Source organism: Gossypium arboreum, chromosome 11 (genome assembly GCF_025698485.1).
Source record: "Gossypium arboreum isolate Shixiya-1 chromosome 11, ASM2569848v2, whole genome shotgun sequence".
Classification (NCBI taxonomy): domain Eukaryota; kingdom Viridiplantae; phylum Streptophyta; class Magnoliopsida; order Malvales; family Malvaceae; genus Gossypium; species Gossypium arboreum.
The window spans coordinates 120,944,030-120,957,389 of NC_069080.1; the positions used below are offsets into that span (position 1 = coordinate 120,944,030).

General features: G+C 32.4%; 2 protein-coding genes across 2 annotated transcripts; both read right to left on the reverse strand.

Moving 5' to 3' along the window:
• Nucleotides 1-4,237: 4,237 nt before the first annotated feature.
• Nucleotides 4,238-5,209, reverse strand: LOC108472435 (40S ribosomal protein S27-2-like). The gene is made up of 4 exons (XM_017773958.2): nucleotides 5,017-5,209; nucleotides 4,797-4,898; nucleotides 4,670-4,698; nucleotides 4,238-4,566 (listed from the first exon to the last, which is right to left on the reverse strand). The coding sequence occupies exons 1-4, from the start codon at nucleotides 5,017-5,019 to the stop codon at nucleotides 4,440-4,442; spliced, it is 261 nt and encodes an 86-aa protein (XP_017629447.1). The 5' UTR covers nucleotides 5,020-5,209; the 3' UTR covers nucleotides 4,238-4,439.
• A 1,261-nt stretch (nucleotides 5,210-6,470) lies between these two features.
• Nucleotides 6,471-13,061, reverse strand: LOC108473765 (sucrose nonfermenting 4-like protein). Its single transcript, XM_017775508.2, has 13 exons — nucleotides 12,044-13,061; nucleotides 11,833-11,920; nucleotides 10,809-10,988; nucleotides 10,581-10,688; nucleotides 10,423-10,482; nucleotides 9,980-10,069; nucleotides 9,189-9,323; nucleotides 8,413-8,557; nucleotides 8,147-8,320; nucleotides 7,594-7,657; nucleotides 7,409-7,478; nucleotides 7,175-7,280; nucleotides 6,471-7,037 (listed from the first exon to the last, which is right to left on the reverse strand). The coding sequence occupies exons 1-13, from the start codon at nucleotides 12,166-12,168 to the stop codon at nucleotides 6,943-6,945; spliced, it is 1,440 nt and encodes a 479-aa protein (XP_017630997.1). The 5' UTR covers nucleotides 12,169-13,061; the 3' UTR covers nucleotides 6,471-6,942.
• Nucleotides 13,062-13,360: the final 299 nt, after the last annotated feature.

Sequence of the window (13,360 nt, forward strand, 5' to 3'; positions counted from 1 at the left end):
CATAGCCGAACATACAATAACATATATATATATATATATATATATATATATATATATATATATATATATATATATAAAAACAATTTGACTTTTACATCCCAAATCACCAAAATTCATGGCATAGGTACATATGTATTCATTTATCTATCATTAACCAAATATAATAGCTCATCACTGCCATTTCCCAAACTAATAAATAAACAAATTAGAGTCAAAATGTAATTCAATAATAAACCATACCCAAAACACATCCAACAACCATACTTAATTCACTTGAGCCAAATTATAACAACCACAAATGCATATCATACCAATTAACAATCTTACCAAGATGAACTAATTATAAACCATACTTATCATTACTTCATACCAAATCATATATCAAGCACACCACAAACATATTTCATGAAACATAATTCCCAACATGAACTTATACCATGACTGAAAATGTATAAACATAAGCATCATTACTAGCCATTTTCGCATGGCTTTACATTTACAATTTCAAAACTAACCAAAACACAAGCTAGCCTATACATGCCATAGATTCAAAGTTCAACTTTAAAAAAAAAAACCGAAATAGCGATCGATAGTGCGACGAATTTCTCTGACGATCCCCGAGCTTGTAACTAGCTTTCAAAAAATCTATAAAACAATGAACAAACACTCACACAATAAGCTTAAATAGCTTAGTAAGTCATAAGCAAATAATTTATTTTAATGATATACATAATTTAATTAAACTAGACCGAACCAAACAAATTTTAACCAAATGTACATGTATTATGCTTACAAACTCAATCATTGTGTCATAAACATTAACATTATAATATTAATGGCCGAATGTACATATACTGACAAACATATATAATTCTCACTTTTATAATGCATATTTCATATATAAATCACAGGTGCACATTTACCTTATTTTCCCAATCATTTAACTTAGCACATACCTGACTTCTTAGCTCAATTTCACATTCGATCATTACTCAATATTGCCCGTGGAACCTTTCGAAATTAATAAGGATACTCGGATAGTCGAAAAGCTCGTACAATGCCAACATCCCAGACGTGGTCTTACATGAAATCAAATACGATATCGATGTCCCAGACATGATCTTACACATAAATCACAAATCGATGCCAACGTCCCAGACGTGGTCTTACATGAAAACACATATCGGAATCCTATGTCATGACATATGTATCCTAACTATTCCTGAGGTTCATATGGGGCTTTCGGACGTTGTAACTCGATCAATTCAGACTCGTAAATACTTCTCCCATACTTATACAAATTCGGCTTGAACATATATATACAAGTAATAATTCAATTCGACACAAATAAAACATACACAATCTAATTTAACGACATTTATTTACTCATGAACTTACCTCAGACAACGACGAAAGAACCGGGACGATTATTCGACAACTTTAGATTTCTCCCGATCCAATTCCGATTTCCTTTTTTCTTGATCTAAATTAATAAAAATTTAACTTTTTTATTAACATATTCATTCAATTTGGTCCGAAAACACATAAATGGCAATTTGTACTTTTTCCCATGACATTTCACATTTTTCACAATTTAGTCCCTATTTCACAAAACACAAAATATTCAAAATTTCACCACACCCATGCTTGGCCGAATTTCACTAAGGTCCCTAGCAGCCCATATCTTTCATTTATTTCAAATTTTGACCACTCAATTTACAAAATTCATAGTTTAATCCCAAATATGCATTTTTACTAAAAAATCATTTAATTAAACATGAAAATCTATTAACACATATTTATTTTTCATCATCAAACACAAAAATCATCAAGTTTTCAACAATGGTAAAACACAAAATCATCATCAAATTCAAAAATTCAAGCATCGGTTAGCTAGTATTCAAAGCAACGATCTCAAAAACATAAAAATTATCAAAAACTGAGTAAAAACAAACCTTGAATCAAGATTCAAGAGTGCCGAATATTCAAAGCTCAAGAACCCTATTCTCTTTTCTAATTTTCTGTGAGAAGATGATGAATAATGGCTTTCATTTCTTTTGTTTTAATTTTATTAACTTATATTTCTAATTTACAATTAACCTTGCTTAAAACATTATAAAATCACATATATTAAGCCCGTTACCGTCCACTAACCTTAATAGTGGCCTAATTTCATTTTAAGGACTTTACAATTAATAAACCATAGCAAATAAGTACTTTAACAAATAGAAAGTCACTTTTACATTTTACGCGATTAAGTCCTTTTTATTAAATTGAGAGCGCAAACGATTAAATTTTCACATGAAACTTTCACACATATCAATTCACATACTATAAACACAAAAAATAATTTTAAAATACTTTTCTGACTCGGATTTGTGGTCTCGAAACTACTATTTCAAATAAGGTCTAAACCGGGCTATTACAGATGCATTTGTTCACTGGCGATGCAGTAGCTAATGGTAATGGGAGTGCTTCTACTGGGGGTGTGTTGCAGGATCAACATGGGAATTGGATCTTGGGGTTTAACCACTTTTTAGAGCGATGCTCAATTTTCGAAGCTGAGTTATGGGGAATTTTAGATGGTTTAATCGTACTGGTTAGTAAAACGTTTAAAAGAGCTACTATTCAGACAAATAATCCGGAGGTTGTAAAGGCTTTACAAGAAAATTTGCTGGCAGACTCTAGTATTACACTGCTTAAGAGGGTCCAAAGGATAAAGGACAGTGATGCATTAGATATGTACCTAAAGAAATCAATCAAGTTGCTAATTGTTTGGTTAAGCTGAGTTTAACGAAAAAGACAAGTCCTCAAATTTTGAATAATGTCCCGAATGAAGTTTTAGAGTTTTTTCAACAAGATAAGGCTAGTGATATTTTTGCCCAATTTAATTTGATGTATTTTTGTTTTCTTGTTTATTAGATAAAAATAAAATAAATAAATAAATTAAAAAAAAAAAAAAGCAAAGTAGTAAGAGGAAGATACGGGAGTTGTGGTGCGAAGGAGCAAGGCAGTGGATTGCAACCTCCTCAAGTGCACAACATTATACATACAAGTCATCTCCTGTCTAGTAGTAAATCAATGGTTAGTAGTCAGACGCTACAAGGCTAGGTAAGCTGGTTCTACCGTGCTTTAATTGATGTAAGCTGGTTCTACCGTGCTTTAATTGATCATTTTCAATCTCAATTTTAATCATGACAAATAGTATGATTAAATTCAATTTCGATTTTCAAAATAAAGGTAAATATCGTATTTTTACATTAATTTTAATTTAATGTATAATTTAATATATAAATTTGAGTTTAATAAATATTATACACGTAAAACTTTAATAACAATTCAAATATATATAATTTTAATTTTAATTCACTTAAACACATTTAAAAAATAAATACATAAATTTATTTTTATAAAAATATATATAATTTTTGCATATGTTTCGAAATTAAAATAAAACAATATGCTATTGTAAAATGGTGTTATGTTTGTGTTAGTGATTTATGAGAATAAAAAATTAATTTTAATGCATAAAATTACACAAAATAAAAATTCATGTACAACTTTAAATATTACCCCTTCAAAATATGGTGCAACAAACATATAATTGTAGGCTGTTATTTCCACGTCACTAAATAGGCTGTTATTTCCACGTCACTAAAAAACTAGTTAATAGATTCAATGAATGATTGTTGTTTAAAGTAAGATCGAAATTTTGAAATTCATTTAAAGAATATAAACTAAATCTACAACTTTACACATAATACAAAAAATTTCAAAAATTCATAAAATGCAAAGACTAAAATTGGTAAAATTAAAAACCAAGAACTAAATCTATAAGTACAGGTCAAACAACAGAATTTGACCATTCAAAATATTTTACCACCTTGCGAATATGTTTGAAGCACACTTTTTTAGTAAAACTTTCTTATTTCTTGCCCTCTCAGTTGTTCTTGTCATCAGGGATCAATAATCATACAAATCTGGGTGATTTCCTATTGAAGCTCAGTCAGAGATGAACAGGGAGAAGGTAACGCAGAGCTTAGCTTCAGCTATTCTTTTATAGTTTGTCTATAAACCAAAAGATGAGCCTAAATTAACTATTGTGCAGCAACCAGTGCTTAAGTTGTCTAAACCAATTCATATGTTGCATGATAAAACCAACCCTCGCAGACTGGACTTCTTGTGCATAGAAACATTTAGAGATACATCGAAAGCATCACAAATAGAAGAGAACAAATGCAACTCAAAACCATTACTTGCAGCAATAAAAATCCGTACTTGATGATTTAAAACCATCAAGCAACAACATCCGAATCAAATCCTTAAAACATACCAACAAAACTCACTTGTATCTATCTATCTATCTCTATATATGATGATCAAAACAAAAGGATGAGCCAAATTGACCCATTGTGAAACTCATTTTGACAAAAACCATATCAGTCACCCTTTTTCCTGAAAGAGCACCCCTCGGTGAGTCTAGCTTTACCTCCTGTAGGCTGGCAGAGAACAGTCTGGCAATTGCCACACACCACCACAGTTTGAGAGTGGCTAAACACAGTTGTTCTGTCCCCAAACCACAATCACAAGTATGTCAGGAATCATCAAATGGATACCATACATAGCTCAATACATAAAACGTAAATTTAGAGACCCAAAGACAACTTACATGTTGAAGCAGCCTTGACATTTCACATCCTTCACCAAACAAAAGCCAACGCCCAAAGAAAAAAAGTTAATCCCAACACATACATATACCTATATATGTACAGAGAAATGGGTTTTTTGAATATTACCATGAAGAAGGAATTGGGAGTCTGGACTAGACGCTTGAGTTTGTGCTTCTTCTTCTCAAGTTCTGCTGGAGGATTGAGCAAATCGATGTCGTTTTGGAGACCCTAATAATTTCCAAGTAATAAACAAAACTCAAATCTATCAGGTTCAGTAATAAATAAATAAAAACCGACATAAAAAGAAAACAATAACAGAACAGAACAAAGAGCAACTTCAACGCACCATTTTCGGTTTGGCGGCTTGGGTATTTCAACAGTAACTTATAAACCCTCGAAATCTTGAAAGGCGGCAGAGGTGAAGATGGGAGAAAGCAATGACAATGTAATCTTTTATATCTAGAGGAGAAGGAGACTGCCCTAAGTCGGGTTCTTTCTTTTCTTTTTTTTTTCGGCCAGGCCCTAAGTCGGTTTAGACTTATAACCAGTATCATATTTGGTTTATTCGAACTTTTAATATGATTTTTTATGGTGTATTTTTATGCTAAATAAATTTATGTATTAAAATTTGATATTTACATTAAGGATATTTTTAAATGTGTTATATTTTTCTAAAATGATAAAGTAATTTTCAAAATAATATAATATATTTTTTAAATTAAGGATATTTTTTGTTATCTATATTTTTTAACAATCTCATTATACATTCTAATCGTATTTGTTTTTTTTATACAATGTTTAGTACTACTCATAAATAGGAGGATAATACTTTTCAGCGCACTCAAACCCACGTCTTCCTATATTGGCAACAATAGCTATGCCAATCGAGCTAAAAGCCAAACGGTCTTTTGTTATCTAATTAAGTTAGAGTTTAGTTGACTCGTGACATCAATTTAGTTAAATGTTTAACATATAATATAAACTAGATTTATGGCACATCCACAATGTAGTGAAAATTTATGTAATATATGTTCAAAAAATTCATATAAAAACTAATTGATGTTTTGGTCATGACAATAGAAGTAAATGTTTATTATGTAATATTTTGAATTCAAATGATAAAAACTTTATTGATTTAATATATATAAAAAACATTCATAAAAATATAATATAATTTTTGTACATGATAATATTTTGATAATTTTACAATTTGATTGACCCGTAAGACTATTTCAATAAAAACTTTAACATGTAAGTGTAGATAATATATGTTAAAAGTGTAGATAATATATGTTAAAGTGTAGATAATATATGATATATACAAAGAGGTAATAGATTTACAAATACAAGATTAAATCCTCAACCTCGTATCAATTAACTGAACTTACAAAAAATTGGTGAATCATTGACATGATCTAGAGTAAACAGATATCATATACATATAATATATAAATCAAATATTCAAAAGTATAAAGCAAATCAATAGGAAAGTTTTATTAATTAGATTTAGTAATTTAATTCATTGGATAATATTTTAGAAATTACTTGTATTGCTATCTTGTATGGATATAAAAGCTTTTGGTTTCACTAACAAGGATTAAAACAAACTTAAAAGACTAACAATCAACTCTGAACTTTCTCAATTAAAATGCAAGACATCATTTATTCAATATCTGCAGAATGTAGTTTGCACCAGAATATACATATATATATATATAGAAATATTTATAGATATATTGCTTAGCCAAATATAAAAACATAATTGGATCAATAACAAGCAAATAATGCAGCATCACCAAATTCTTTTAATCTTTTTTTTCCTCAGGAAAAAAGACTATAATGTATATGACGAATGAAAATAACCACCCATTTTATAAATACATCCCAACAACATACCCCCATACACTTTAGCCCCTCCCTTTTTTTTCTTTTTTCTTTTTTTTTCTTTTTTTGTCCCATTTTTTTCCCCTGTTAGCAGAGATTCACGAATGGGAGCTGCTCCAGCAGCAATTGTTGAGTCGACAACAATTAGGGTCATGGAAATGAGGGGGGGAAATTGAAAGACTCACAATTTACAGATCTTTCCTTGCTCTTTGAAACTTCTATCCTAAAAATGGTGGGGCTTTAGAGTGATGAAGCCCCCCACCAATCAAACGACAAAGAGTAAAAACTAAGACCACTCAGCAAGGGAGCACCGGACGAAGGAGCAGAAAACAGAATTCACAGAAATAGTAAAGCCCTCTTCAGAGAATTACAGCTAGACCTTTTCGAGCTAAACACCAAGCAAGAACCTAAACACATCACTCAATGAAATGATTCCTTCTACTCGCTTGCTGCCGGCTTCCACAATCACAAGTCTCCTAACCCCTGTGAGAATACAAGCAACAATGCAGTATAGATTGTATTGGAAAAAAAGATGAAAAGGAAGCTTCCTTCTTCAAAGTAATTATAAGAGAAAAAAAAAGAAGAAAAAAAAAGAGAGAAAGAACAGATAAAATGGATACCAGGACTCGCCAACCGCTCCATCACTTTGTGCAGAGTATCTGACCGTAGACACATCTGACATCTTTGTCCATTGATAGAATTTGCATCTTGACACAGTTGCAATGCCTGCGAGGTTCAAGTATCACAAATTTCTTTCAAGGTATCTGACATTATCACCAGTAAGAAAAACTCTTTCTCTACTTAGATTTAACCTTACAGGCGGTCTGCATGCATAAACAACGTTTTCCAATTACCTGATGAATACTCATTTCGTCAAGACGAATTTGTGCGTAAGCTTTATCCTTTGCCAAAGCAGTTATATCACTGTCAAGCAAACAACCAGAGAAAAACTTTTGTAAGGAACATAAATTATTAATTTGGCTCCAACAGTTTCTTCTTTTATAGTTCTCATTTCCCACTTGAAAAAGAAACAGAATACCTCCGTGAATATACGTCAAGCAATGAGTCATTTTCATCCACTATTGGTATGGAACTTACATTGGCTGCAAAAGAAGATGTGATCTTGTAAGATGATTACCAACAACAAATGAGAAATGGTAAAGAGAGGATAGAAAGACCGGCGCCAAAGAGACAAAGACCACAAGCACTCAACAGTCACTAATAACTCTAACAGCATTAAGTCATTCGCTTGCTAAAGAACATAAAGAGAAAAGGAGGGAAGAATGCTTCTAAAACAAAAAGGACTAGTAATAATGCAATAACTTTTCAACAATACCAGTCCTTGATACTTCCAATGAACTTATATCAGTAGTCAAATGTAACATATAAGCGTTAACCAAGAAGCTAAATAACAAGTTTGGCATGCAATGACAAGATGTAGGTGCAAAAAGTAACGTTACTTATTCAACATTATAAGAAAGCATGCTTAAAAATTCTATTCTTTTCCATTTGTCCACAATGTTATAATTTCTATCTTATTGTAGAGACAGCAGCAGCAGCTTGAAGCCTTAAGCATAAAGGCTTCAGGTTACCTTGAACTAACAGTGATAAGGCAGCACCAAGAGAGGCATTTGGTCGCAGCATTGCCAACAACTGACCATTTGATTCCCCAATTTTCGGTACCCAAGTACCCAAGGGAATTGAACAAACTGGTTGTTGAAGAATGGGCAAGGAACTAGATGAATGTTTAAAATGTCTCAATATACCTGAAAATTAAGCTCCAGTTAGAAAGAATTCATGCATCCTAAACAAACAAAGTAAAAGATCAAGTACCATCGGCCAACAACAAAAAACATACATTTTAGTACTTCCGACAAGGTGGCAAGATTTAGCAGTTGTGGAAATGAACCATCCTGTGAAGCAGAATGAATGATGGGAACCATTGCCACCTTACTTCTTAAAATCTTCAGCACAACATCCTTCAACGAATCATAAGGCCCAGCCTGCATACGATGGTACAAAATGTTATCATAGCGATTCAAAAGTAACCTAACCTTCTAAAAGTTGGCTCTAACTTCAGTTAAGACCATTGTTCTGGCAAATATTAGCAAAAGAAGTATTCTAGCTACAACAAATATTACCTTAAACAAACAGGTACGAGTTGATATATGATAAATAAAAGTACAATGAAGATTCTTTGGAAACGTGGGCTATAAATGCCCCAAGAGCTTAAAAATAGGTAACTCATTCTATAATAAATTCTGGGAGAAACATCAAGATTGAGTGACCTCAGTATCATGAATACAAATAATATCATTCAAAATCTGGAATTGCACCCTAAGAAATCACTCTTTTTTCACGATAGATGCCAGAATAGTCTAATATAGAAAAGCAATAGGTAAAGATTGCAGAGTCAAAAACAGCTCATCCTAATAATTTCAACAGTTAACAACTCATCTTTCTAACCAAAAGCAGTAGGTGTTTCATTTAACATACGAGCAGCGAATTAAGTACTAATGAGGCAACTTTTCCACCTTCATGTCCAAAAAAAAAAAAATGTAAAATGTAAAGTAAATCAAAAGCAAACCCAAATGATTTAGAGATGCTAGATAATACTGGAAATGAAGCACTTACATGAACAAGACATCTAGGGTATGATCTTGCATTGCCATCAATTTGTCTGCTGAGATGCACCTTTCCCTCTTTCCAAGCTGATATTGTGTGTGTCTCTAATTCTTCCTCTGTCAAATTCGAACCATGATTCCCCAACTGTCCCTCAGAGGGTTATACATGTTAAATGTACTCAAGCTTATTACAAGTTAAGGAAAAATACCATGTATTTCCACATTTCAACTAGTATGTATCAGAAAGCTTAAAAACTCATGAATACTCCTAAAATATATGTTACCTTAACTATTGAATTACACTTATTTGAAACATACAGTTAGACACAGAAAAAAAATTTAAAAAATTACCGATAGTCTGATAGAAACATGTATTCAAGGTTAAAAAACTTTAGACATTTAAAATCTCACCAATATTTTTAGAATGAAAAACTTTAATTGATTCTCAAACCATTATCTATCAGATATGGGTAACATTTAGTCCATCATTGTTAGGTGTATTATGTAAGGAGGCTCGTATGGTGATTTGTATGTTGCAGTTAGGTGGCTCTCCAGTTTTCTGTTTCTATCTCTTGCCAATCTTGGTCACCCACTAAGTTCAGCATAATAAGAAAGAAGCATGGTTAATTTCATGCTAGAATCCCATTAAACGTAACAGCAACTCATCTATTTCATGAAGGTACATTTCTCTTGATAAAGTTGCTAACCTGTATTCCAATTGGAAATAAAGTTTTCTGAAATTTTATCACAGTTTCGATTTGACATGTGAATGAAAAACTGATCTTTTGCTCCCAAACTCACCTCTCTTAGGATAAGAATGAAGTCCAGCGCACTAAGAACTCCAACAAACTGGCCCTTGAAAGAATCCCAGAGAGGAGCCATGGGGATTCCCTGAACGTAGCATAAATCAACAAAGATAATAACTGAGCTTACAATCAGCAGGGTTAAAAGTAAAGCCCATACAAATTGAACACAGTAGCAAAGGGTAAAAACCTAAACAAAATGCAGATGATATATAACAAAGAAACTAGTGAAGGAAAAATTTCTTCAACGAAGAAGTGGAAAGTCAAAACAAAAAGGGAGAGAGAAAAGGAAACTAGCAATAGAAAGAACAATCACATGCACCATGAGGTTATCTTCTCTCTAGATGAAAACCAGGAAACATTAGTGGAACCTTTAGCTGTAGTGCCTGTGCAAGTCTTTTCACTGCAGCATGTTTTTTTGAGTTCATAAAAAAGATTCACCTGTTCATGCAGAATATGGAATGCTTGCTTCACAGCTATATTGACATCCAAGGCAATAACCTGCAACAATGAAATCATTCAGATAGACCAGGCCTGAAGCCACCACCCTAATAAGTTACCACATAAAGAGCTCCCAGAGAAAGGTAATACATTCAAACCTTGCTTGAGTCCGGAAGCAACTCATACGCGGTATGTCTTGACAAGAAAGTGGCTGCACGCTGCCGAGAGACTTCTAAATCTGCATCTGATATAGTTGGAACTGGTTCCTACAAGTTACCCCCAAAAACTGATATAAGTGCTTATACATCTAAAATCTAACATATCACGGTAACTTAATAAACGAATAATGTAAACACAAAGTAAGATTAAGTTTTTAAAAAGCATACCGAACGAATAAAAACATCATCAACATCCATGTGGGATCTACTCGGGGCCTCAGGACTAAGACTTGGAGAAACCACATCCAGTTCCCTAGCTATAAAGACAGTGTTAACCACACCATAATTACCATTTACAAAGGGTTGCCGCTCATCATGCCGCCATTCACCATCAACAAAAAACTTAAACTGCCAGGAAACAGAAATGAAACCTGAATATCAGTTTCAAGTTGAGAATAGATGTGCATTTCAGAGTTAGGACTACAATGCATACCGCATACAAATGATTAAAGATAGGAGCTTTGATTCATGCATTCTCCTACTCAAGGTTAGTAGACAACATGGATTAAAAGCCAAAAACAGTTACAACGTGGTCATATCTATATGATGATAAAATCTCAACATGAATCGTGAAGCCACACAAGTTATTTTGGAGTTATAGCTTAATGAGCTTAGTTTACCATTAACAGGATGATCTCCAGGATGCAGAACTTAAGAACTCAACTAGGATCTTGTTAATAGAACATAAAGGTCACACCATTTACTTCCAATGATTTATCAGTATCATTTCCACAATTATCTCGATTGGAGAGGAAGGACTAAAAATTCAGTATAGTATGCACCTTACAGAAGAATAGGATTAAATATGTTGCTTATATAGGTCCAACTCTTCTAATCTAGAACAGGTATCATAAAACTGTTGAGGGTGTTCTGAGTGCCAGACTTCTTGCTTTTCAGTTATTAGTGACTTGGCAAGCAACTAATTTGGTGACATATTTGTTTACTATCTCTTCCTCTCCTTCAAAAGCAGCAATGGAAGATATATGACCAGTGTATTTTCATTATTAACAGATTCAACAAAATTTAAGGATCAGATAAAAAAATATCAGAATTGACCATGATTTTAATATGAAAATCTACAAAACCATTTAGCAAAATCAAGAACACTACATTACATTGCAAATTAGAAGTCAGTTCCAAATATGGCTTTTTCCATCTGAACTACAGATAGTAATCATAGAAGCTGATTAACCTGATGATATCCAGGACTCAGGCTACAAATTACTTGAAATACAGTGGGGCAACCCTCCATTGGAGACATCGGTATATGCTCTGACCACCTGCGCACATGCCAATACAATCAATTGCTATTTCCAGCCTAAATTCGCGAGAAGTCCTTAAGGTATAATAAACTTAACAAATAAGTCTAGGAAAAATCAAGTTTGATCTTCTTCAGCTCTCACCTAGTAAAAGAACCAGTTAGAAACACTCTACTTCCCCCATAAGGCCAGATGAAGCGCATTGGAACCAAAAGTGGCCTCGAAACTCCCCTGTTTTCATGGCCAGTTTCTGAACCAGAAGCAAACATTTCCGCCACAATTTACACAAATACAAAATTATGAATCCACCAAAACTAAAATTCGACAAACTTCCCACTTGATTTTTCGTCTTTTTTATCCAGGATAACACTAATATCCAAGCAAACTTCACCGAGCTTATCAAGATTGGTAAATATCATAAAATTTTCGGGTTTTTCAATAGGGATCCTCTACAATAGGGGGCAGAGGACCCCGTAATGGTTACACGTTAAAGCTACGAATCAAACCCATACTCAAAAAAATTTACCTCTTTCTTTTTTTCTAAATTAATACCTCAAAATGAAACCCTAAAATCTCCAAATCAGAAACCCTCTAAAATTCAACCTTGGATTCGATAATCCTTTTACATGTAGCACCACCCAAACCCCAATCAAAACCTCCAGAAAATCAACAAATTCAATCCCAAAAGTCCACAAATCAAAACTGTTATCAACAAACCCCTCAAACTCTCAGCTGGAAAAAAATTAAAGGACCATCAAGTACCCAAAATTAGAACTCTGATCTGACATTAAAAGCAAGAATTCGACACTGAATCAAATCCGAAACCCTAAATTGTAGAACTAGAGGAAGCTGACAGAGTGGGTTTTTGAGTAAACGACTATAGAAATCAGAAATTTTCAAGGATTAAAAAGGGAGCTTGAAAGGAAGAAAACCCTAGCTTTGATAGAGAAATATCAGAGAGTTGGCATTGGTTGGATCTTCAAGAGAATTTGTGACCTCTCAGTGAAGAATCTGACTATGAATTTTAAAATATTTTTTATGTAAATTAATAAATAAAAAGTTTATAAGAAGAAGGAAACGAACAATACAAATAGTAAATAAATTTATAATAATTGCAGTAAGAAACTTTATGATAATGAAATATTTTAGACTTATTTTATGCCAGTTTACATATCTTTTGCTTAACTTATAAATAAGAGCACTTTAACCTACTCAGAATTAATTTTTTCGTGTATTGATAATAATATCTATCTCATTAAATTAAGATTTGATTTGTATTAATTTAAGCATTTAAATTTTATTATTTAATAAAATATTATAATTTCTTTAAAAATATGGTTCTCAATTATTTTTTAAATTTACTAAAAGTCATTTTCGCCTAAAATACCAAAATGAGAAATTAATAATTCAATGTTGACTTAATTAAACTTACATAAATGACTCATTAATAACTTTTAGTAG